General features: G+C 41.2%; 1 protein-coding gene across 3 annotated transcripts in view; it reads left to right on the top strand.

Moving 5' to 3' along the window:
• Positions 1 to 9,038: 9,038 nt before the first annotated feature.
• LIN28A (lin-28 homolog A) overlaps positions 9,039 to 25,581 on the top strand; it is a 62,121-nt gene continuing 45,578 nt past the window's right edge. The window contains exons 1-2 of one of the 3 annotated variants that reach the window (XM_070764262.1): positions 9,039 to 9,311; positions 11,525 to 11,715. In XM_070764262.1, the coding sequence (XP_070620363.1) occupies positions 9,227 to 9,311; positions 11,525 to 11,715 (276 nt within the window). In that variant the 5' untranslated portion in view covers positions 9,039 to 9,226. Of the gene's footprint in view, positions 9,312 to 9,731; positions 9,879 to 10,001; positions 10,352 to 11,524; positions 11,716 to 25,581 lie in introns of those variants that run through there. The other 2 variants (XM_070764261.1, XM_070764263.1) reach the window with 2 other exon arrangements.

Raw genomic sequence — 25,581 nt, 5'->3', positions numbered from 1 at the left:
TATCCTATCTATCTATCTATCTATCTATCTATCTATCTATCTATCTATCTATCTATCTATCTATCTAATTTGCCCATCTATCTGTCTGTCTGTCTGTCTGTCTGTCTGCCAACCTACCTACCTATCTAATCAATCTATCAATCAATCAATCAATCTCTCTCTCTCTATCTAATCTATCTATCTATCTATCTATCTATCTATCTATCTAATCAATCTATCATCTATCTATCTATCTATCTATCTATCTATCTATCTATCTATCTATCTATCTATCTATCTATCTATCTATCTGATTTATATGTCGCCCCTCTGCGAGGACTTGTTTGTATTACACAAACATTCAAAGATTCACTACCACTTTTTAATTAAATCTATCCGCTGCCCACCTTGCAGTCCAAAGCAACTCTGAGTAATGACAATAGAGATCTAAAAACAATTGTGAACATAAAAACAGATTAAAATTGTAAAAGATTAAATACAAACTAAAACATTTTTAAAAACATCGTTAAATATAACAAGGTGAAACCTAATAACCTTAGTAATTTACTCCTACTTCAGCAAGTTCTGTACTAACAGCCTGCTTCTTCCTTGTTTTCCTTTCCTCCCCTTCCTTATGGAGTCATAGAGGCAAATGAAGTTGTTGATTTGCATTAAAATGTTACAGTTTAAGATGAAGTAATATTATACCCATAAACGTATTGATTTTCTTCCTCCATCACATTAATCAGGGGTGGGTTCCTCCCGGACCGGATTTCCCAAACCTGCTGGTAATATCACAGATCTGGTTCAACTGGTCTTGATCTGGGCGCACCATCTTAAAAAAAAAAATTATTTATTTATTATTTATTTATTTATTAGATTTGTATGCCACCCCTTTCCGTAGACTCGGGGCGGCTCACAACATAATAAAACAATTCATAACTAATCTAATAATTTACAATTTAAAAATTTAAAGTAGTTAAGAAAACCCAATTTTTAAGCAGACATACCTACAAACATACCCTACATAAATTATATAGGCCCGGGGGAGATATCTCAATTCCCCCATGCCTGCCGACAAAGGTGGGTTTTGAGGAGTTTACGAAAGGCAAGGAGGGTAGGGGCAGTTCTAATCTCTGGGGGGAGCTGGTTCCAGAGAGTTGGGGCCGCCACAGAGAAGGCTCTTCGCCTGGGGCCCGCCAACCGACATTGTTTAGTTGACGGGACCCGGAGAAGGCCAACTCTGTGGGACCTAATCGGTCGCTGGGATTCGTGCAGCAGAAGGCGGTCTCGGAGATATTCTGGTCCGATGCCATGAAGGGCTTTATAGGTCATAACCAACACTTTGAATTGTGACCGGAAATTGATCGGCAACCAGTGCAGACTGCGGAGTGTTGGTGAAACATGGGCATACCTGGGGAAGCCCATGACTGCTCTCGCAGCTGCATTCTGCACGATCTGAAGTTTCCGAACACTTTTCAAAGGTAGCCCCATGTAGAGAGCGTTACAGTAGTCGAGCCTCGAGGTGATTCTTGAAATTTTCCCGTTTGGATAACTTCTTCTCCTCCTCACCAGAGCCTCAATGGCGCAGTGGTCAGAGTGCAGTACTGCAGGCTACTTCTGCTGATCCCCAGCTGCCAGCAGTTTGGCAGATCGAATCTCTACATGGCATTGCTTTTAAAGTTGGAGGAGAAGAGGATGACCAGCAGCAAGGATGATTGGACCATTCACAATGATGCACTGTTGGTAGATTTGTAAGACCAAATTAGGGATAGATCGTCATGTAGAAAATAAATACAACTTCGTGGATGCTGAGAGTAAGTGCTGCGGACCTAATGGCATATAATCAATTCAACTCAGAATGGAGTTGAAAGGGACCTTGGATGTCTTCTAATCCAACCCCCTTCTTAAGCAGGAGACCTTCTACCCTTTCAGACAAGTTGGCTGTCCAATCTCTTTTTAAAAACTTCCAATGTTGAAGCACTCACAACTTCTGAAGGCAAACTGTTCCACTGGTTAATTGTCCTCTCTGTTAGGAAGTTTCTCCTTAATTGCTTCTCTTCGTGATTAGTTTCCACCCATTGTTTCTTGTCATGCCTTCTATCTTTTCCAGTATCTTTTCAAGTATTGATGTTAGGCTGATTAGTCTGTAGTCTGGGTTTTTGTGTGTGTGTGTGTGTGTGCCCATGTGTGTCTTTTTTTGGGGGGGGGGAGATTGGAACCACATTAAATCTTTTCCAATCCTCCGATGGTTCCCTGCTGCTCCAGGATTTTTGAAAGATATGATGGTTCTGAGACAACACCTAGCAGCTCCTTCAGAACTCTGGTATTATTATTATTATTATTATTATTATTATTATTATTATTATTATTATTATTATTATGATGTCACTACAACACAGCAAACGAGACCACTATGCTGGATTTCGTATTTCATCACCAGTCGGGCACTTCCCAAGCACCTAGGACTGCGTGATGTAGCGGCGGATTATGTTTGCCAATCCCAGTAAAGCGGCCTTTTGCAATTGACAGATGGGGATTTTGTCAATTCCGATGGTTTTCAAATATCCGCTGAGATCCTTTGGTACTGCGCCCAGTGTGCCAAGTACCACTGGGACCACTTTCACTGGCTTATGCCAAAGTCGTTGCAGCTCGATTTTTAGATCTTTGTATTTCACTAATTTCTCTATCTGCTTCTCCTCAATTCTGCTGTCTCCTGGGATTGCGATGTCGATGATCCATACTTTCTTTTTCTCCACGATCACAATGTCTGGTGTGTTGTGCTTCAGAATTCGGTCAGTCTGAAGTCGGAAGTCCCACAGTAGTTTTGCTTGCTCATTTTCGACCACTTTTTCGGGCATATGATCCCACCAGTTCTTTGCCATTGGTAAATGGTAGTTCTGGCACAAGCTCCTTCAGAACTCTGGTATTATTATTATTATTATTATTATTATTATTATTATTATTATTTATTGGATTTGTATGCCGCCCCTCTCCGTAGACTGGTATGTAATTTGTCAGATCCCAGTGATTTATATTGATCAAGATCAGACATTTTTTTGTTTATTTCAATTTTTATTTCTAGTTGATCTTTTACGGTTATATTTTTGATACATTGGACTATAGTTTTTTTTCATGAAAATGGATGCAAAGAACGAGTTAAGCAGTTCTGCTTTTTCTCTATTGCTTGTTACTCCCTTACTGTATTCTCTCTTTAATCGATTGATTTAATCGACTGATTGTTTCCTTCATTTTTTACTTGTTTATATGTTGAAAGAGTTTTGTTATTATCTTTCACTTTTGTTGGAAGTCTTTGTTCATTCTGAGCTTTTGCAGATTCAGGCTATCGGTGGATGTTCTGCCTTAGTTATGTGCCCTCATTCTATTTTTTCTTCTTGTCTTTAAGTTTATCAGATGTCTGTGAAACCATCCTGGTTTTTTCCTGGATTTCATGTCTTTTTCCCCCAGTGATATTTATGATATTTTTCAGAGTTTCCCAGGCTTCTTAAGTTGTTTTCCTCTTTAGGTTTTTCATCCATGGAATCTTTCCTAGGTTCTCTCTGAGTTTGTTAAAATCAACACTTTTAAAGTTTTAAGACATTGGTTGGATTAGGTTCTATTGTTTGTGTTTGCATTATGTTGAATTCCAATTTGATATAATCACCCTCATGCAAAATTCTGGCAACTTCAACTCCCTCTCTCACTTTTTATGTTAGAAAGAATCAGGTCCAGTATAGCCTTTACTCTAGCTCCCTCCTCTATCTCTGGGACAACATAATTGTCAACTAGGTTGGTTAAGAGTCTACGGAGAGGGGCAGTATACAAATTTAATAAATAATTTAATAAATAAATAATAATCTGTTTGATCTCCAACTTGCTGCTCAGTTAGTTTCCCAATTGATATCAGGGTAGTTAAAATCTCCCATTACTACTGTGGTGCATACCTACATACATTTGCTAATTTATCTATTTCTTCAGCTTGGTTGGGTGGCCTGTAGTATACACAAATAGCAACATCATTCTTTTCTCCTTTTATATTGACCCATATGCATTCTAGGAGGTTTACATCAATTTCCCCAACCAGCTATGCTGTCTGTGGAATTCTGGGCGTTGAAGTCAAGTCTTAAAATTTGCAAGGTTGAACACCCCTGATCCAGAATTTAGGTCTTGAACTCTCCCTTGAAAATGTTATCGTACAGTGTCTATAAATGTCATATTTTACTCGTACTTTATATTATTCAACTGAAGCTTAAAAACAAAAGCAATGCATTCCATATAGAACTTTACCTTTCTGTACAGGAACCAAGGATTTTGGGTCGATTGCCTTCTTGTAGATAAGTGTTGGTTATGACCTATAAAGCCCTTCATGGCACCGGACCAGATTATCTCAGGGACTGACTTCTGCTGCACGAATCCCAGCAACCGGTTAGGTCCCACAGAGTTGGCCTTCTCCGGGTCCCGTTGACTAAACAATGTCGGCTGGCGGGACCCAGGGGAAGAGCCTTCTCTGTGGCAGCCCCGGCCCTCTGGAACCAACTCCACCCAGAGATTAGAATTGCCCCCACCCTCCTTGCCTTTTGTAAGCTCCTTAAAACCCACCTCTGCCGCCAGGCATGGGGGAATTGAGATGCTCTTTCCCTCTGGGCCTTTACAATTTCATGTGTGGTATGTCTGTATGTATGTTTGGTTTTTTTATATTAATGGGGTTTTTTAATCATTTTTAGTATTTATTGGATTATTATTGTACATTGTTTTATTACTGTTGTTAGCCGCCCCGAGTCTTCGGAGAGGGGCGGCATACAAATCAAATAAATAAATAAATAAATAAATGAATGAATGAATAAATAAATAAAGAAAACATTCTTTTTTGAGCCTTCGCAAGATGTACCACCTATTCATTTACCATATACTTCTTTGCATCACAAGTGAAAATAACATGTTCACTTTATTTCAGAAATCTGAAATTGTGCTTGAAATTGTTCCTTTCCATTTTCCAGAGCTAAATAATTTTAACTAGTGTGGTTGCAGGAATATTGAAAACAAAAGTCACGACTAAGGAAAAAAAGCGAGTCTTAATAGATTTCGTTGTGATTTCATTTTATTGTTCTAATTCCCCTCTCAGAATCCTGGACTGTGTGTAACCATGGTATATTTCAGCACCCCGGAGAGTACAAGAACACAATCGAGCGAGCGGATCAGCACCTTGGACAGAGCGTGAGATTTCAAGTGACTCTTTCATCTATTTTTCCCCCCATCCTTATTCCTAATGTAACACTGTTCGTTTTCTCACATGCACACTCACAAAAGCCAAGCTACAGATAATACAGAAACTGGAATAGATGGAATATTTTTTTTTAAATGTAGAAACTGGTTCTCTCTATATTGTTCACTGACCGTATTAAATGAAAGAGGATATTTGAGTAGGGCATTACATTGTCAATCTCATTTAACACTGATTTTTTTTTTTACTGCCAGCACTTTTATTTTGTGAATTGCTTTTCAACGAGAATGTCTTTCCCTTTAAATTTAAATTCTATTTTCAGAGTGAGCCCCAGTAAGAAAAAAGTGAAGATTAAATAAACCCAAACAAATAAGAATAAAATGTGAATGCTAAAACTTCCCCATTGGGCAATGGCTCTCTTGAGTCCTTTGTTTAACTTGAACCATTAATTATTGGTAGAGATGAGTAGCTTAGTCTAGCTTTTAGGAAACTTACCACCACTCTACTAACCAGCACTTCCAAAAGACTGGAGTCTTTATGGTGATTATTGACACTGATGATAATATGTGAGTTTTAAGAACCAAGTAGAATGGTGCTAGAGGTCAAGGCATTTTAACTGTAATTTTCCTTATGTGCAATGCTAATAGGGAAAAAAAGCAATTATTCTTTAATAATGTCACAGGTAGGTTAATTCCATCTACATCCTTTGGGATGTAAAGTCAAATGAACTCAGTCAACATTTAGTGTATAGTATTGACGCCTACACAGACATTTAAACAGCTACAAGAAAGTTTAACATGAGGTTCTTTGTTAATAAGATAGCAAATAGAGTATGTGATTATAATAAAAGTCCATAGGTTTCCATGTGCATTCCATATGTACCGTATATCTATATATATCCATATGTGTCCATATATATTATGTGAGAAGGAAGTCTCTCATAAGCTTCACTAAATGCAGTGGCTATGTTAATGTTTGTTTTTCAGTGCATCTCCCTGCAAATTTCTACAATTCAAACATCCTTTTTAAAAAAGTGCTCTACAAATTATTAAATATATGAAAGTTATTCATATCAAGTTTCTGATAACATCAAATTCAGAAAAAAAAAATCTGAATGGAAATGTTTTGTGAGCAAGATAGAACAAAGGAAGATTTTTAGTTCATAAATAAAAGTGAAGAGCAGCGTATACTTTAGCAGATTTCCAAACAGTTGTTTGATAAAGCATTTTGTAGAAATCAGCTCTAAAAATTATGCCATGTCATCTTCAGAGGCAAGATTAAAGCAGGTATCTGAAATATAATGCTCAAAAAAAAAATCAAGGGAACTCTCAAAGAACACATCCTAGATCTGAATGAATGAAATATTCTCACTGATTACTTTGTTCTGTACAAAGTTGAATGGGCACAACAGCAGGTGAAATTGATGGTCAGTCAGTGTTGCTTCCTAATTGGACAGTTTGATGTCACAGAAGTTTGATTTACTTGGAGTTATACTGTGTTGTTTAAGCGGTCCCTTTATTTTTTTTTGAGCACTGTATTGTTTTGCTGAATACCACACATGTATTGATTGATTTAATTGATTTGCTTTTCCAAAAGTTTGTTTTTTCCCCAGTACCATGATGTATATAAACTACAAATTTGTACTGGATTTGTAAACCAGCTGTGATTGGAATAGATGTTGAGTATTCTTACTCTCAGTGCCTTTCCCTCAACTATCTTGATGCAAATGCCTAGATTTTGGGCACCCCTACTAACATTGGAACAGTTTTATATTGTAAGTTTAAAGTCAGTACATCCAAGTCAGTGCCCCCTTCATTTCAACACCAATCTCTTTGCCTGATGCTTTGTCTTCTCAGGGAACACGCAAAGGGACTTACGCATACTGATCAAAATATTTTTACCTCCAGTTCTGCCACCAGCATTTGAGTAAGATTTAAAGAGAAGAGAACGGGAGGTTGAATGGGAAAGTTCCCCAAGATGAAGTTGCTGCCCCTTTAAAGAGTTCAGCCTTGCTTCAGGGAAATAGCTGGCTGTTATTGTCCAGTTTGAACTGAGCACCGGAAATGGAGAGGCTATTTGCCCTCCCGAGTTCGTGCTGGTCACTCCGGCCATTGTCCTCGGCCAGCCGTGAAATCTCCCCCAACTCCCCCCCCAAAAGAAGGGGGAGGGGTTTGCGGGGAGGGGAGGCCAGCTGGGAAGCTCCCCTCCCTTCTTCCTTCTGCCCCCCCAGACCACAAGATGCCTCCCCAAAATCAGGCATGACCTCTCCCTGCCCCATCTGCACCCCCTTCCACTGGCAAAGAGTCAAGATGGGGGGGGGCGATGGTGATGAGGAAGAAGGAACTTTTTAGCCCTTTGCCCCTCCAGGATCATCAAATGGGCCATTTCCGCTCCAAATATGTAACTCCAAAATGTAGAAGAGGACCGGAGAGCGCAAAGAGGTGCAGAGTTCTGGTGGGCTAAAGGCAGAATCCCCTTCCTCAATGGGAGGAGGCAAGAAATCTAAGAGATAAGCTAGGAGTAGACACGTGAAACCTTCCCCCTCCCTCCGCCACCCACCATTATTCCCCAAGAATGTGTCGGCGCCTCTCCGCGGTCCCTCGTGCACGCGTTTCGGGGGATGTTCCTCTTCCCTCCCCTTCCTTCCTTCCATCGATCATCGCCTTTTGGTGCTCTGATCGCCTCTCATTTTAGCCAGATTGTCTTTTTAAGCAGCCCACAGGGTCCCGCCCACTCCGCAACCCATCAATCCTTGGCGCCGCGAGATAATATAGACATCAGGATCCATCCACCAGCGCCCCTGCCTGCAAAGAGTGTCGGCCCAGAAGTCTGCTCCAATCGCTTTGGCCACCTCTCTCCTCCCGCCCCGGGATTTGATTAAAACCGGATTGTGCCCCTGCAAAAGCCCAAGATCCGTAATGGAAGTAAACAAACTTGGTTAGCCTCGCCAAGGGTTTTATTCGGGGCGGGCGAAGAAATTCTGCGTCTTTTTTTCCGATAACTTTACAAGCCAACTGATCAATGTGAAGAGCAGCGAATATTTTTTTCCCCGTATTCTTTTATAATTCCATTTTTTTTAAAAAAACCAAAAAAACCCCCTAAAGACCAGCCTCTTCCTTGTAAACCAGGAGCAGCTGCGATCACGCCGCTTCCGAGTGCAAATTAAAATGTAATTAACAATTTCAAAGTTTTCGCTGAAGACCTTAGACCTTTCATTAGCTCGATCTAAATTATTTAAAAACGTTCTCCCGTGCAGAGTAAAAGTTTAGGAGGAAAAAAAACATTGGGTTGATTTCCCAATTACAGCCTTAAATCTCATATTGTCCGACTTTCTCCGTTTCTGCCGCAGAGATTTTACGAAATATATTCATAGTAAAATGTCTTGCTTACCCATTTAAATCTCGTCTTTATAGCAAGAGGTAGAGAGAATTCATCTGGGTTTTAAAAAAATGAACGTTCTATTTGCAAAGAAAATTAAAAGAACAAACCTGGGAGATTATTTTTCTTAAATGACCAAGTAGAACTTTTCAAGTTTTCAACCACAGCCCGAATTAATTTGGGGTTTTCATGAATGAGCCCTTTGAAATATCCGTCAATAATCTATTCACATATAAAATATAAAATGCATACATACTCCCAAATTACTCCGTCCGTCCTCCCTCTAGTTTTGAGGAATACACCGGGATAAATCGGGGATCATTTCTAACTTACCCCCTAAAGAAAATATAGGGAATTTTATTTGTTTCAATCACCCGCGATCTTATTCTACTCCCGAAATAAGGGAGGGTGACATAATAAGGAAATTGGGAGACCAGCCTGCCCTTCCTCCTTCCTCCTCCTCCTTCCATTCCCCAAAACCAACCAGAAGAGATTCCCAAAAAGAATGGCGGGCCCAGCAATGAAGACCACTCATCTAAAAAAGAGACTAAAGGAGAAAAAGTAAAGGAGAAGGAGGGGCCTCTATTTTTAAACAGATCACTTAGGATCAAGCCGATTCGATCCTAACCCAACGGGCTAGGCAAGCAAATGTGCGCTTCTCTCTCTCTCTCCCTCCCTCCCTCTCTCTCCCTGGATGTCAATCATCAAGCTCCCGATCTCTTGAGCAACAGCAGTAAGTAGTCCGGAATAGGAAGAAGGCGCTTCTTACCTTCCCCTGGCAGGTAAAACCGCCCCTCTCCTCCAATTCACCAAATCTGGGGGGGGGGAGAGAAACACCCCCCTCCTTTGGAATGGCCAAAATTGATGGGTGCGATCGTCACGTGGGAAAAGGGGGGGGCGTGCGCGCTCGCCCACCCGCCACGCCCGGCCAACAACATCTTCCCCTGCTTGTACCCCAAAACCCAACGGGATCCCAGCAGCTCGTGGCCCCGGTGCCCAATTCCTCGTGGGGTCCAATCCCACCTGGCCAATAAAGGATCCTAATCTAATCTCTAATCTAATCTGTGACCGCCTTGGAGGGGGGGGGGACGACTCCAGGGACCTCCCATTCTCCTTCCCAAGATTGATAATGTGTGAAAACGAAAGTTGGAGGGGATGGGGGGGGGGGAGAGAGAGAATGTTGAGTTACTGTGGTTTGTTGTGCTTATTTTTTTTTTAAAAAAAGTTTTGACACTAACCAGGATTCCTTCCCCCCCCCCGCCCTTCCAGGCTCCAGCCTGCCGGACACGGGAGGCAGAAGGTTACATTTTTTGGTCTCCAGAGAGAAAGAGAGAGAGGAGAGCAGAGATTGGGGGAAGGGGGGGAAGAGGAGGCGTGGCGGGGGAGGGCAGGAATCTCGCAAGGTTTGGCATTGGGGAGTGGGGGGGATTCCATTGTCTCTCCGAAATTTGGGAAGCCATAGGAGGCCTCGGGCCCTCCCACCGCTATTGTTGCCGCGAAGATGTAGCAAACCTTTTTAAGGGCCGGCTTTTTTTTTTCCTTCTTCCTTTCGTCCCTCCTCTTGTTGAGAATCTCCCCCCGCTCCCTCCTGTCCTCTTTCTCTCCCCCTTCCCCTCCCCTCTTTCTCTTTTTGGGGGCTGGGAAAGTGCGGTGACACCCTCTCCGGAGCAGGCTGGCACAGAGAGGACGGGGGGAAGCGCCTCTCCTGCTCCAGAGTCCACCATTTCCACCAGGGGTGCAGAATGGGGTCTGTTTCTAACCAGCAGTTCGCAGGTTAAGTGACATTTTCCTCTCCCAATTTTCCTCCCCCTCTTCTTCTGGTGAAAATGGAGGCCTTTTCTTCCCTTCGCCTCTCTTTTCCCCCCTCTCCTTTCAACTTTTCCCTTCACCCTTCTGTCCATCCTAGTTTGGATAATGGTCATCCCAACCCTAATCCTGCGCTCCAGAGGGATTCCTGGTTTCTTCTGATATTCGAACTTGCCGCTTTCCCGTTGAAGGACTTGCTTTACTTTCTTACTTTTGATTTATTTTTGTGACTTTTTGGGGGGGGGGGGGGGTCGGAAGGAAGAGGCAGAATAGCCTCTTCCTTAGGTTGCCATGTGCTTTTTCCTTTTGGGAAAGGTGGGTGGGTTGAAAGAGCTGGGAAACTTTTTGGGCAGCTAAGAGATTTATTTTTATTTTATTTTTTTTTAAAAAGAGGGATTGGGTTTTTTTTCTCCTATTTTGGTTTTATTTTATTTTTTTAAAGGCGCAAATGGTTTCCAGGGGAGGGGAAAACGTTGCCCCCCCTTTTTTCCTGGCTGGCATTGTTTTCCCTTTCGGAGTTTGCATATTTTTTGCCTTCGACTTGTTTCCAAACTTTTTAGAGGAAGATTTCCAAATACACCAGGACCCAGGAGCATTATGGGGCGTTTCCCCCCCCCCTCTTCCCTCCTTCCATCCCCTAAAAATATCCACCGGCTTCGCTCCCCTCCCTTCCTTCTCCAATGTTGCAAAACTCGGAAGCAAAACGCAACAAATATATTACGTTGCCACTTTATGGAATTCGGACCGGCGAATTTACCGAGGTTTCCGTCCCCCGCCCCCTCCATTCCCGAGATTGTCTCTTGTTTAGGGATTCCTCCCCCCCCCACCCCCCCCCCCCCCGGGTCTACCCTGCAGGGCCGATTTAAAGGGTGGGCTTCCCCCTGCGCCTTATCCTCAAAAGAACCCAGGTTGATGGGCTGCCAATTCCCCCCAAAAAAAGCTGCTCTCCGGGGCAATTGGCGGAATGGCGGGGCGAAGGTGTTTTTTGGGGACCTGGTGTTCCCACCCATCCCCACCGAGGGCGTCTCGTGGACGGGCGCCCCCAACTGATGGAGGCAAAGCCGGGGAGGGTCGGGGGGGGCAGAGAAGCCGCCTTTCCTGAACTGAGCCTCGACTGATGAACCGCGTGTATGCTTATAGGTGGCTGCGCCAAAGCGGGCGAGGACGAGCCCAGCGGCGATTCGCCCAGGCCGGACGAGGAGAGCCAACCGCTCTTGCATGGCGCCGGGATCTGTAAATGGTTCAACGTGCGGATGGGCTTTGGGTTCCTCTCCATGACGGCCAAGGAAGGCGCCGCCCTGGAGTCCCCCGTGGACGTTTTCGTGCATCAGGTAAGCCGGGGAAGGGGTGGAGAGGGGGGGGGGGTCGGGAAGAAGGGGGAACCCGGGGTGGGAAAGCCGGCTTGGGGCCTAAGGGAGCCGGCCAGCGTGGGCCTTCGGTGCTTGGGCGCAGCCTGCAATTGGCCTCTCCGCGCGTAAAGTTTGGGAATGAATTGCGCCTTTGGGGCGGGTCGGCGTCAAAGCGGCGCAGGCGAGCGAGGCTCCGAAGCTCTTGGGCCGGTGCCCACCTTCTCATTCTGAAAGGAAAGGCTCGGTTTTGGCCAAAAAAACCCCAAAGCCTCCGCGGGCCAACACGCTTTGTGCCTGCGCCAATTCGGCTTCCACGCGTGGTTTTTGCTGGGGTTTTTTTTTGGGGGGGGGGGGCTTTTGCTCTGCGTCTCCTTGTGCACCCCGCCCGGGTTTATTTCCTCTCCCGAAGGCAGGAAAGGTCCAGTTCCTGGGCTCCTTTGTTTCTCCATCATGGTTAGGTTGCTGGAAAGCGATAGCGGCTTAATTTCAATTTTAAAAAACAACAGCTCCCTCACACCTCCCCCCCCCCACCTTTCCCCAAATGGTCCGCTTGGGACTTTGCCTTTAAAAATGGGAAGGGGGCAACCGGAAGAGTAAGCCTTCGTGGCCACGAATCACGATTGCAGTGATGGGAAGAAGCAGTTTCAAACATCTCCAGAGGGAACAACAGGGTTTTAAAATCTTCCTTTTCCAAATGGAGAGGGGGAAAAACAGGAAGAAAAGGCCTTATTTGTCTTTATTTCCATGGAACAAATAGAGATCCAAGGAAGAGTGTTCCATGTGGCAGCCTTAACCCTAAGGTGGCATAACTAAATATATAATAAATGTCTTTGCTTGTTAGCATGGCATATTTGCTTTACCCATGACAATTCAAACTACATTAGGAGGGCTTGTACCACAAATCATGATTTAGAAGAACAAGTGCTGTGTTCACACAATCCACTAAGCTAAAAGCAAACTAACTGGGTTTGTGTAACATTGCTTTACACGCACTCCAAAACAGAGTTGGTGAAGCTACCAGCATCCTGCCTAAAGTAGCTAAGCATGGGGCTTAAAAGTGGGTAGAGAACTACTGGTCCTCCAAATGTTGCTGGACTGAACCTCCCAGGAATCCCCAGCCAGCACGATGGGGGAATGCTGGGAATTGTAGTTCAACATTTGGAAGTCCATCCTTTCCTCACTTGTGAAAGGAGAAAGCATTAAAGTTTGTGTCCAACGTTATAATAATAATAATACATTTTGCTAAGAGAGGTCTGGCTGGCACAATATTTCTTGGCTTGTTTTTGTGCCATTGATATCAGGAAGATTTCTGTCCCTGATTAATAAAAGATGGTTGATGTTTCCAAATGTTGCTTGAAACACTTGCAGTGTAGCCTTAGAATAGAATAGAATAGAATTTTTATTGGCCAAGTGTGATTGGACACACAAGGAATTTGTCTTGGTACAGATGCTCTCAGCGTACATAAGATAAAATATACATTTGTCAAGAATCATATGGTACAACACTTAATGATTGTCATAGGGGTCAAATAAGCAATGAAGAAGCAATATTAATAAAAATATTATTTCACTATTTGGGAGCAATTGCTTTCCAGATGTGTGCATGTGAGCATCCTGTACATATCTAAGATTCAGGTGGCTCTGTAATTTTGACATTAAATAGATCAGTACTAAGAATCTTGGGATAAGACAGTAGTACATTTTTGTGGGTGAAAACTTAATAACCAACATTATCAGGCAGAATGCTCCCAATTCTTGCGTTACCATCTCCTAAATTCTGAAAATTCAGGGAAAGCTGCCCTAAGGGAATTATTTAAAACCATAGGAGTTACCAAGACTAAACTGGTCTAATTAAGTTCTGCAAGGCTGTTACTTTATTAATACAATTTTATTAATGAGTTCCAGAGGAAACTGACTCAAAATGGGTGTCATGGATGCTACAAGGGAAATTTGAGTGTCAATAAGTAAAGGATTTCTTTGTTTTACAACAGAAGGGTAACAAAATTGTGCATTTAAAACCAGAAGTGGTAATGGAGAGAATTCCACAGATGATTTTAAGGATAAGAGAATTTCATGGAAGAACCCATTTCCAGTTTACCACCTTCCTTGCTTACGTTTTTGAGATCACCAAGATGGTTTACAAACGAAATGGAACTTCCTGTTCAACATAGTCTTCTAGATCCTTGTAGGAAAGCCACACAATATACTATGCCCATGAGTGTCAGAGGAGTTGGCCACAGCTGGGAATGGAGAGGAGATAGGTAAATGTCATTTAAATGAGTGAAATAAATATTTGTGTCCCAAAGAGAAATTTACATTAGCAAAATCCCTTCATGTTGAATTTGAAATTCAAGGTACTTTTGTTGGTATTACCTGGCAATAAAATGGCTGCCTTTTATATTTCACCCCAAAAGGGAAGGAACATTGTTTCTTAGCCCCAGCTGTAGCCGATATTTTTATAGTACAGTATTTATTAGCTTACCCGATTGCTTATTTGCACTCTGTGACAATCATTAAGTGTTGTACCACATGATTCTTGACAAATGTATCTTTCCCTTTATGTACATTGAGAACATCTGCACCAAAGACAAATTCCTTGTGTGTCCAATCACACTTGGCCAATAAAGAATTCCATTCTGGGATGATGCTGGGTTTGAACACAGTGGATCTTCTTTCAGAATATTCCTGTACTGCAAGCCTATCCTCTTTTCCCACATTTTAACAGTAACTAACTGGTTTTTGTAGTCTCGGAATCAAGCTCCCCTATTTTCTCATTCCTGTTCTGCAAGTCCCCCTCCCCAGTCATCCTAGTGAATAATCCAAGTGAACTCAAAAGCTTGCTCATTATTTTGGCTGATCCTATTAAGAGCTACCACCCAGCTGTGGATTTTAACTTTTTCTCTAAATAACTTCCCCAGGCCTATATTGTTTATGTATGGTGTGTTGTGTGCATGTTTTTAAATTATGGGTTTTTAGTTTAAATTATTAGATTTGTATTACATAGTGTTTTGTCACTATTGTTGTGAGCTGCCCCGAGTCTACGGAGAGGGGCGGCATACAAATTTAAATAATAATAATAATAATAATAATAATAATAATAATAATAATAATAGAATAGAATAGCATTTTTATTGGCCAAGTGTGATTGGACACACAAGGAATTTGTCTTAGTGCATATGCTCTCAGCGTACATAAAATAAAATATACATTTGTCAAGAATCATGTGGTACGTCTTAAGCATAAAACATATCAGGAAAGTCTTAATGAACTCAATCGGTATAGTCTGGAGGACAGAAGGAAAAGGGGGGACATGATTGAAACATTTAAATATATTAAAGGGTTAAATAAGGTCCAGGAGGGAAGTGTTTTTAATAGGAAAGTGAACACAAGAACAAGGGGACACAATCTGAAGTTAGTTGGGGGAAAGATCAAAAGCAACATGAGAAAATATTATTTTACTGAAAGAGTAGTAGATCCTTGGAACAAACTTCCAGCAGACGTGGTAGATAAATCCACAGTAACTGAATTTAAACATGCCTGGGATAAACACATATCCATCCTAAGATAAAATACAGAAAATAGTATAAGGGCAGACTAGATGGACCAGGAGATCTTTTTCTGCCGTCAGACTTCTATGTTTCTACAACACTTAATGATTGTCATAGGGGTCAATAAGCAATGATGAAGCAATATTAATAAAAATCTTAGGATATAAGCAACAAGTTACATAATAATAATAATAATAATAATAAATGTATCACGTGCCTTCCTTTGCCTCTTGAAGGTAAATAATCTGAAAAGTGGCACCTTTTGAATTAATTTCCTTGCAAGAACAGGGTAGCCACATTCCTCATTAGCCAAGTTTTCTTCACTTTAATCATGTTTGTTCCTACCAGATCAGATAAAATACTGCCCCAGTTTCTGGCTGGTACTTATTGTCTTTGGGGCCATGCCATCCTTGATTGTATTATGCTGTCATCCACATGAAACCTCTTCTTGTTTACAGAGGAAAGATAAGCAGAAAGAAGTTCTGATAGTAGATGATCTTGTTTATTCAGATTAAGAAACTAGGATACACCACCAGCTCTGTAACAGTAGATTTGAATTTAGTGTTGCAAAGTCCAATTTATAATGTGTATGCATGCTCCTTCGGATTCAGATGGCAAACCGAAAATTAAGATTTGATCATGAGTTACCTCTTTGGAACAAAACAGTTGTTTAGAAGAAAGCCTAATTTAAGACAAGAAAATAATTACATTCTAACTACTAATTGGAAGAAGCTTCAAGATTATCTTTGCTTGGAATCACCTCCTGGTCCTAATTTACTTGAGCAGTACTGACGTGTGAATAATGCAATCTTTGGGTAGAGATACTGCCTTAGTGCAACAATCCCCAAATAAATAGACTCAGAAAAAAATCCCCATTAGTTTTATCAAGGAATGGTAAGGTGGCCAAACCACAAAGGTATAGAGGTTGACTACCACTGTCCTCAATAGATTGGAATCCATAGAAGATATGGCAATGCTGTTATCTTACACATAGCTACCTTGCTAGGTCGAAAGCATTTTGCTTTGGGGAGTCCATGTAGCGGCCCCGACTCTCTGGAACCAGCTCCCCCCAGAGATTAGAACTGCCCCTACCCTCCTTGCCTTTCGTAAACTCCTTAAAACCCACCTTTGTCGTCAGGCATGGGGGAACTGAGATAACTCCCCCGGGCCTATACAATTTATGTATGGTATGCTTGTATGTATGTCTGTTTAATAATGGGTTTTTTAAAATATCTTAAATTGTAAATTATTAGATTTGTTATGAACTGTTTTTATTGTGTTGTGAGCCACCCCGAGTCTACAAATCTAATAAATAATAATAATAATAATTTTCAATGGTGCTCGTTCATATGGCTAAATGCAGACTGTCCTTTTTTAGGGGAAAACAAATGATGAGTTTGGGATTTAATAATAAGGTTGTGGGGTTTTGAATGCAACCTTGTGTTGGGTAAAGTATTTCATGATTCACATTTGCTGGCTTTTTTTTAATATGAATTGTATTTTATAATGTCTATTCATTATTGAACAAGAGAGGTAGAAGGGAACTCTAGACCAGTGTTTCCCAACCTTGGCAACTTGAAGATATTTGGACTTCAACTCCCAGAATTCCCCAGCCAGCGAATTCTGGGAGTTGAAGTCCAGATATCTTCAAGTTGCCAAGGTTGGGAAACACTGCTCTAGACCACTTATTTTCAATTCTTAGATTAAGTTGGTTGCCCCGTGTAGAATTCATACACACAGATACATATTATCGCTCACAGCTGCTTTGGATAATTCTTTGGAATTTTCACGAAGTTTCATTCACACCCAGGCGCAGGATAAATTTACAAAATGAATGGATGCAACTCCCGATTTCTGTATTTTATTGACCCTCCACCCCTTCTCTGGGAATGATTCCCCCAGGTAAAGGCCTAGATGAGTTGATGGAAAAGCCTGAAGGGAATAAACCTGGAATGCTGATTCCCCTGTTTTCTTTGGAGAGATATGTATGAAGGGACATTGGCTTTGTTTAACCACCTTCTTTCTCTGTTGCTTGGAATGTGGCTGAAATTTAGAGCTTTGGGAGATCTTTGAAACCCATCCCCAGCACTTGGGAGGCAAAACAAAACTTTTTAGATTGGTTTTGCATCTGATTTCAAGCACTAATAATTATCTGGTGCAAAAAAGAATGGAAGGATTCTGGATATTTTTATAACGATTTTGCTATACTCTCACCCATTATTGAAAAAAATGAACACAACAGTGTACAATTTATTTATTATTATTTATTATTTATTAGATTTGTATGCCACCCCTCTCCGTAGACTCGGAGCGGCTCACAACAATAACAAGAACAATGTAAGAACAAATCTAATAATTTAAAAAACACTAAAAACCCCATTATTAAAAGCAAACACACACACAAACATTCCATGTATAAACATGTCCCACAGAGTGGGCCTTCTCCGGGTCCCGTCAACTAAACAATGTCGGTTGGCGGGCCCCAGGGGAAGAGCCTTCTCTGTGGCGGCACCGGCCCTCTGGAACCAACGCCCCCCGGAGATTAGAACTGCCCCTACTCTTCCTGCCTTCCGTAAACTCCTTAAAACCCACCTTTGCCGTCAGGCATGGGGGAACTGAAACATCTCCCCCTGGGCATGTTAATTTATATATGGTATGCTTGTGTGTATGTCTGTTAGTATATGGGGTCTTTCTTAAATCTTTAAATATTTTAAATTGTCAGATTATTTATGATTTGTTTCCACGTGTTGTGAGCCGCCCCGAGTCTTCGGAGAGGGGCGGCATACAAATCTAAGTAATAAATAAATAAATAAATAAATAAATAAATAAATAAATAAACTGTATAGGCCCGGGGGAAATGTATCAGTTTCCCCATGCCTGATGGCAAAGATGGGTCTTAAGAACTTTACGAAAGGCAAAGAGGGTACGGGCAGTTCTGATCTCCGGGGGGAGCTGGTTCCAGAGGGTCGGTGCCGCCACAGAGAAGGCTCTTCTCCTGGGTCCCGCCAAACGACATTGTTTAGTTGACGGGACCCGGAGAAGGCCAACTCTGTGGGACCTAACCGGTCGCTGGGATTCGTGCGGCAGAAGGCGGTCCCGGAGGTATTCTGGTCCGATGCCATGAAGGGCTCAAACAATTTGTTTGAAGTATGCATGTTTTGGGGCACAGGAGGGTAAGGAACCCCTTAATTTCAAGCTACAATTTCCTTTTTAAGATTGACTTTAATCTGCAAAACTTCAGGCTGAATGTTTTTTAAACTTTCACCCTTCTTCCTTTCCCCATTTTGTTATTGTTGCAAGAATTGCCTGGAAGAATTCTGGAGATCTTAAAGGCTTAATATCCTATTGTACCTTTTTCCTTGGCCCTAATAAAGGAATGGCCCAGCTGTGGATTCTTCTTCTTAGATCTTTCCTCACCCTCTTCCTTGTTTTTATATTCTTTAATATGAAGGCATGCTTTTGTAGCCCCAATTTTTCACAGATATATGGCATAGTGATTATACGAACAGGTGATGCATCTAATGAATGCTGATTAGAGTGAGTTCAGATATATAAGTGGCCAAACCTTTCCTTCAGGGGAAGAGTCTCAATCTTAGGTCCAGGGGCTACAAAAGGTCTTTAAAAAGCTTTGAAGGTTTCTCCCCCAAAACCGACATCCAAATTTTAGTGTGACAGAAGGGAAAATCGTGAACTATGTATGCGAGGGTGCTATTCAACATTTGACCTGCTTACTTTTAGCAGGGCTGCCTCTAGCATATTATCGTATATTATCAAAATCAGTCATAGCATGTTGCCAAAAATCAACTATGACTATTGGCCCAGAGAAGTTACATCCCTCGAGGTATGAAAAAAACTTAACTTTTTTTGCCTTTTGTGGCAGGTGCTGTGGGATAGGCAGTAAAAACAAAGGGAATTGCTTTATTTCCCCTCAAGTTGACAAAGTTACACATCTCTACTTTAGGTGATAGAAAACACCCAAATGGCTGTAGGATGCTATGTTTTAAGATTTCCTGGAAAGTCGGCAGCTGATCTAAACAATGTTGAACACCGTATTTTAGTCTAAAGTTCCATTTGAATTTCACATTCATAACCCATACTTCTAGGGGTTTCAATAATTCCCTAAGGAAACATAAGTTATGTTGTTATATCTCCATCATCGCCAAGTGAGTTTCACAGTCGATCGTGGATATTCCCAGCTTTAGAACAATAGAGCAAATTATTCCTAAAATCAGATCGTGCAGAATGCAGCTACGAGAGCAATCATGGGCTTTCCCAAAAATGGCCATGTTACACCAACACTCCGCAGTCTGCATTGGTTGCCGATCAGTTTCCGGTCACAATTCAAAGTGTTGGTTATGACCTATAAAGCCCTTCATGGCACCGGACCAGAATATCTCCGGGACCGCCTTCTGCCGCACGAATCCCAGCGACCGATTAGGTCCCACAGAGTTGGCCTTCTCCGGGTCCCGTCGACTAAACAATGCCGCTTGGCAGGACCCAGGGGAAGAGCCTTCTCTGTGGCGGCCCCGGCCCTCTGGAACCAACTCCCCCCAGAGATTAGAATTGCCCCTACCCTCCTTGCCTTTCCTAAGCTACTTAAAACACACCTCTGCCGCCAGGCATGGGGGAATTGAGATACTCTTTCCCCCTAGGCCTTTACAATTTTATGCATGGTATGTCTGTCTGTATGTATGTTTGGTTTTTATAATAATGGGTTTTTAATCGTTTTTAGTATTGGATTATTATTGTATGCTGTCTTATTATTGCTGTTAGCCGCCCCGAGTCTCCGGAGAGGGGCGGCATACAAATCCAATAAATAAGTAAATAAACATCAGTTTATTTTTAAGCAACTTAGAGTACTAGGGAAGATGAAAATTGCAGCAAAGCCTCAGGCCAAAAATCACCAGAAAAGATGATGACTCAGATTCTTTTTTTGACCTGGTCCAACAAATAAATATCTCTTTACAGAGATTTCCATTAATTCTATATCAAGATGCAGGAAGTAGCATCTGAAAAAAGGAGGTAGAAATGGCTGATCTTGGAGAGGAGGGAATTGTCTTTGTCCCTGATGGGGAAATCCATAAAGTCTTGAGAATAAGCATTCTGCAGCTTGTTGAACTAGAGATTAATCTCGGGCACTCCTCACTGGTGATTGATAGTGTTGTCATTACTCTGTTGATACATCGCTGACATGGGCAGGCTTCGGAAGGAAATGGTTGGAAACTCTTATGAACTGTAATTGTGGATGTCTTGTACCGGTAGAAGAAAACATATAATTGATCAAAAATGGTTCCTTTTTCGTTAGCCAACAGAAGGAAATAATACAACTTGAGCAAAGCTGTTTCTTCTGAGTTTTTTTAAAAAAAATATTACCATCTTGAATCTTGTCTTTGAGTGGTGGACGTTTGATTGACATATATCAGTTTTCTCAAGTGCTATTCAACAATTGCAAATATAGAACTTTTATAGAGGGCATGTCATACTAGTCTTCCTTCAATTTTCCTGATGCTGATGGAGAAAAAATGAAACTATAAATACCTAAACCAGGAGAAAATAAAACCTATAAAACCATATAAATGTATTAAAATCTAATACAAACAAAATCATAAAAGCTAAGGCTGTAACATCGTTCATAACAACACGAGCAGAACGAATGTAAGATATGACATAGTGTAACCTTAGTCAGCCTGGACAAGCAGGTAGGTCTGTAATTGATTCCGAAAACTCAGCATCATTTTATGCAGATGTTTTCTGACAATGCCACAATTTGAACATCTATTTCTGTGCAATATAACTTAAAATCGTGGTACATGTATTCTACTGGATAGTATTAGTTCCCTAGTCATAGTGATCTGCAGAAAGCCCTGGGAACTCCAAGGCAAATTTGTCAACTAGGCTACAAAAATCCAAATGACCACTAGATGGCAGCAAAGGAGAGCATATTCTGTGCTGCCACCTATTGGTCATCTGAATTTTTTAAGAGCCGGGATATGCTAGTCTACTCCATATAATTAATTAGCTTTGTTAAGGAATAGGGCAAGTAATGAATTGCAAAAAGGAGTTTTATATCAACTAAAGAGCAGGTGAGCAGTGTGGTCCGGCGGTAGGAACAGCAAGTACCGTAGGATGCTTGGCTGCATATCTAGAGGTATAACGAGCAGGAAGAGGGAGATTGTGATCCCACTGTATAGAGCGCTGGTGAGACCACATTTGGAATACTGTGTTCAGTTCTGGAGACCTCACCTACAAAAAGATATGGACAAAATTGAACGGGTCCAAAGACGGGCTACAAGAATGGTGGAAGGTCTTAAGCATAAAACGTATCAGGAAAGACTTCATGAACTCCATCTGTAGAGTCTGGAGGACAGAAGGAAAAGGGGGGACATTATCGAAACATTTAAATATGTTAAAGGGTTAAATAAGGTTCAGGAGGGAAGTGTTTTTAATAGGAAAGTGAACACAAGAACAAGGGGACACAATCTGAAGTTAGTTGGGGGAAAGATCAAAGGCAACATGAGAAAATATTATTTTACTGAAAGAGTAGTAGATCCTTGGAACAAACTTCCAGCAGACGTGGTTGGTAAATCCACAGGAACTGAATTTAAACATGCCTGGGATAAACATATATCCATCCTAAGATAAAATACAGGAAATAGTATAAGGGCAGACTAGATGGACCATGAGGTCTTTTTCTGCCGTCAGTCTTCTATGTTTCTATGTTTCTAAAGAGCAGAAACGTGAGAACCCCATTTCAGACATTACTATAACTATGACCTACGATATTTGTCAAACTGCAGAATGGAGCCACTGTACTGGAGGATTTATATGTCCAATAAATTCCTAGATGCACCAAAAAGAACGATATTGAAATGCTTTGACCTCTAAACTATTGTGTCAAATGCATTTTAATATGTCACTATATTATTTTAGTTGCTTTCCAAATCGTTTGCCCATATTGCATGGTGTGAGGAAGGCATTGATGGGCCAGAAATAGAAACTGGACAATGACTTAACAGATGACCCGCTATTCGGAAACCCTCACAGGAAAAGAACACGAATCTGGCTTCTTTATCTATGCCCTGTGTCCTCCAAAAAACAGATGGAGGACTTCTTTAATTGCATGAGGGTCAGAGATAACCCTCTTCTGGTCATTTACATATGTGAATGATAACCCACAGGAAGCAACTGTGGAAGAAAGGAGGGAATTGGCCTCTTTAGATCTATTAAATCACTTTATTACAGGAACCAGCTTTGAATAGCCTGTCCCAGCAGGGGGTTTGTTTCCATCTCTCTCTCTCTCTCTCTTTTTCACTCCCCTCCTCTCCCCAACCCTCCTCTCCCAGTTGACTCCTCTGATAACAAAGCAATCAAAATTTCGGCAAAATGGAGAACGGGTTGACTTTTTTGTCTTCTATTTTCTCACTTGGCTTTGCAATCTGAAGAGATAACATGCAATGGTTGTGTATGCAAAAGGATGCTTTTAAATAACCATCAAAGCTTCCATGATGCTGTTGGCAGCCATTTTGCTTTGTGTGGCTTTGCACTCCTGCTAAATCTGGTGCATTTGGTGTTTGGTTAACAATTGGTGAAAGGTTGAGAGTTGTTTTTGGAGTTTCTGTTGAGGGGGGATATTTTTTTGCTAGCATATTTTTTTGCAATGGATCCATGAAGCTCAGGAGCAAAGAGATAACAACCTCAGGCAAAATGATTTTCCCCTTCCCCCAGCGCCTAATGCAAGCAATTAGCAATGTGTGTTGGGGGTGGGGTTTCCTCTGTAACTGGAAAAGACCCTGTTGTTGCCCTGAAGAAATTGTGTGTGCATGTTTGCTCTCCAATTTAGGAGATCTAATCAAGAATTTTGTCCCCCTGCTCATTCCTCTTATGAATTGAGAAATCTATGAAAATAATTCAGGGTTGTTTTTTCTCTTTGCATTAATTAATGTGCAATATCATAGAAACATAGAAGTCTGACGGCAGAAAAAGACCTCATGGTCCATCTAGTCTGCCCTTATACTATTTCCTGTATTTTATCTTAGGATGGATATATGTTTATCCCAGGCATGTTTAAATTCAGTTACTGTGGATTTACCAACCATGTCTGCTGGAAGTTTGTTCCAAGGATCTACTACTCTTTCAGTGAAATAATATTTTCTCATGTTGCTTTTGATCTTTCCTCCAACTAACTTCAGATTGTGTCCCCTTGTTCTTGTGTTCACTTTCCTATTAAAAACACTTCCCTCCTGGACCTTATTTAACCCTTTAATATATTTAAATGTTTTGATCATGTCCCCCCTTTTCCTTCTGTCCTCCAGACTATACAGATTGAGTTCATGAAGTCTTTCCTGATACGTTTTATGCTTAAGACCTTCCACCATTCTTGTAGCCCGTCTTTGGACCCGTTCAATTTTGTCAATATCTTTTTGTAGGTGAGGTCTCCAGAACTGAACACAGTATTCCAAATGTGGTCTCACCAGCGCTCTATATAGCGGGATTATAATCTCCCTCTTCCTGCTTGTTATACCTCTAGCTATGCAGCCAAGCATCCTACTTGCTTTTCCTACCGCCCGACCACACTGCTCACCCATTTTGAGACTGTCAGAAATCACTACCCCTAAATCCTTCTCTTCTGAAGTTTTTGCTAACACAGAACTGCCAATGCAATACTCAGATTGAGGATTCCTTTTTCCCAAGTGCATTATTTTACATTTGGAAACATTAAACTGCAGTTTCCATTGCTTTGACCATTTATCTAGTAAAGCTAAATCATTTACCATAGTACAGATGCCTCCAGGAATATCAACCCTATTGCACACTTTAGAGTCATCGGCAAATAGGCAAACCTTCCCTACCCAACCTTCCCCTATCATTTACATTGGGAACCATTCAATCACCAATGTAAATGATATTGCACATTAATTAATGCAAAGAGAAAAAAAAAGAAATCTATGAAAATAATTCAGGGTTTTTTTTCTCTCTTTGCATTAATTAATGTGCAATGTCATTTACATTGGGAACCACTCAATCACCAAAACTGATAACGCAGAAAAAAACCCCTGCCTGTATGTATCGACTTTTGCACATTAATTTTGATAGCACTAACCCCATCAGGTGGGACAAGTGTAGTTCATTTCGCACATCCTGTCCAACTCTCATGTTTCACTCAAGTAAGGACAGTTCTCTCAGTCAGCTTGTCTTGAGGTCTCCCTTCTTCTAACTGAGTCAGACCTCAAAGTGGCAGGGATCAAGATTGTTTATTAGAATTATGAAACCTGGATGAACATTATACACAGGAACTTAATTCTGCTTTACTCAACAGGTCAGGCTAAACCTTTATTTATTGATTGTATTTATATGCTTTTCACTCCGAAACGGACTCTGAACGGCTAACAACATTTATAAATACAAGTAAAAAGAGCAATAAATACATCAATAAAATCTGCCATACCATGAAAATTACTATATCCTTTAAAAAACCACCATGCGTTTGTTGGCTGAGTGTGGTGAATTTAGTTATTGTTTATTCAACATATCCCAATTAAATCAACTTGGAATACTATAATGTATTTGTTTAAGCAATTTAATTTAATTCAATTTCAATTTAATTTATTAGATTTGTATACCGCCCCTCTCCAAAGACTCGGGGCGGCTCACAATTAATTAATTACACACATATGCACAAATAAGACCCGGTCTTATATTTTTTTGAACCCTAAAACAAGCGCTTGGCCTTATTGCCATGCACTCAAAAGCCTGATTGGCCTTATTATCAGATGTCTTATTTTAGGGGAAACAGGGTGTGTGTATGTATAATATTTCCTTGATCTCAGGGAAGCTTATATGGGACCCACCCTTTATTTAAACCCCAGAACAACAATTTTGTGAGTTAGGTTGGGCTGAATGATAGTGATTGGTCCAATTCATTTCTGTGGCTGAGAATAGACTAAAGGGCTAAGAATGAGTAGTACATATGAAATATGGATTAATATTTGGGAAATGGGGAATTGTATTTGTATTTGTATTAGATTTGTATGCCGCCCCTCTCCGAAGACTCGGGGCGGCTAACAACAATAAAAACAAATGTAATATTAAAAATAATCTTTTAAAACCCCAATTTAAAGAACCAATCATACAAGCAAGCATACCATGTATAAATTCTATAAGCCTAGGGCGAAGGGAAAATTTCAATTCCCCCATGCCTGACGACAGAGGTGGGTTTTAAGGAGCTTGCAAAAGGCAAGGAGGGTGGGGGCAACTCTGATATCTGGGGGGAGCTGGTTCCAGAAGGTCGGGGCCACCACAG

This window comes from Erythrolamprus reginae, chromosome 11 (genome assembly GCF_031021105.1).
Source record: "Erythrolamprus reginae isolate rEryReg1 chromosome 11, rEryReg1.hap1, whole genome shotgun sequence".
NCBI classification, from domain to species: Eukaryota; Metazoa; Chordata; class Lepidosauria; order Squamata; family Dipsadidae; genus Erythrolamprus; species Erythrolamprus reginae.
The sequence above is the reverse complement of the archived record's forward strand: the minus strand, read 5'-3'. Positions and strand labels throughout refer to the sequence as shown.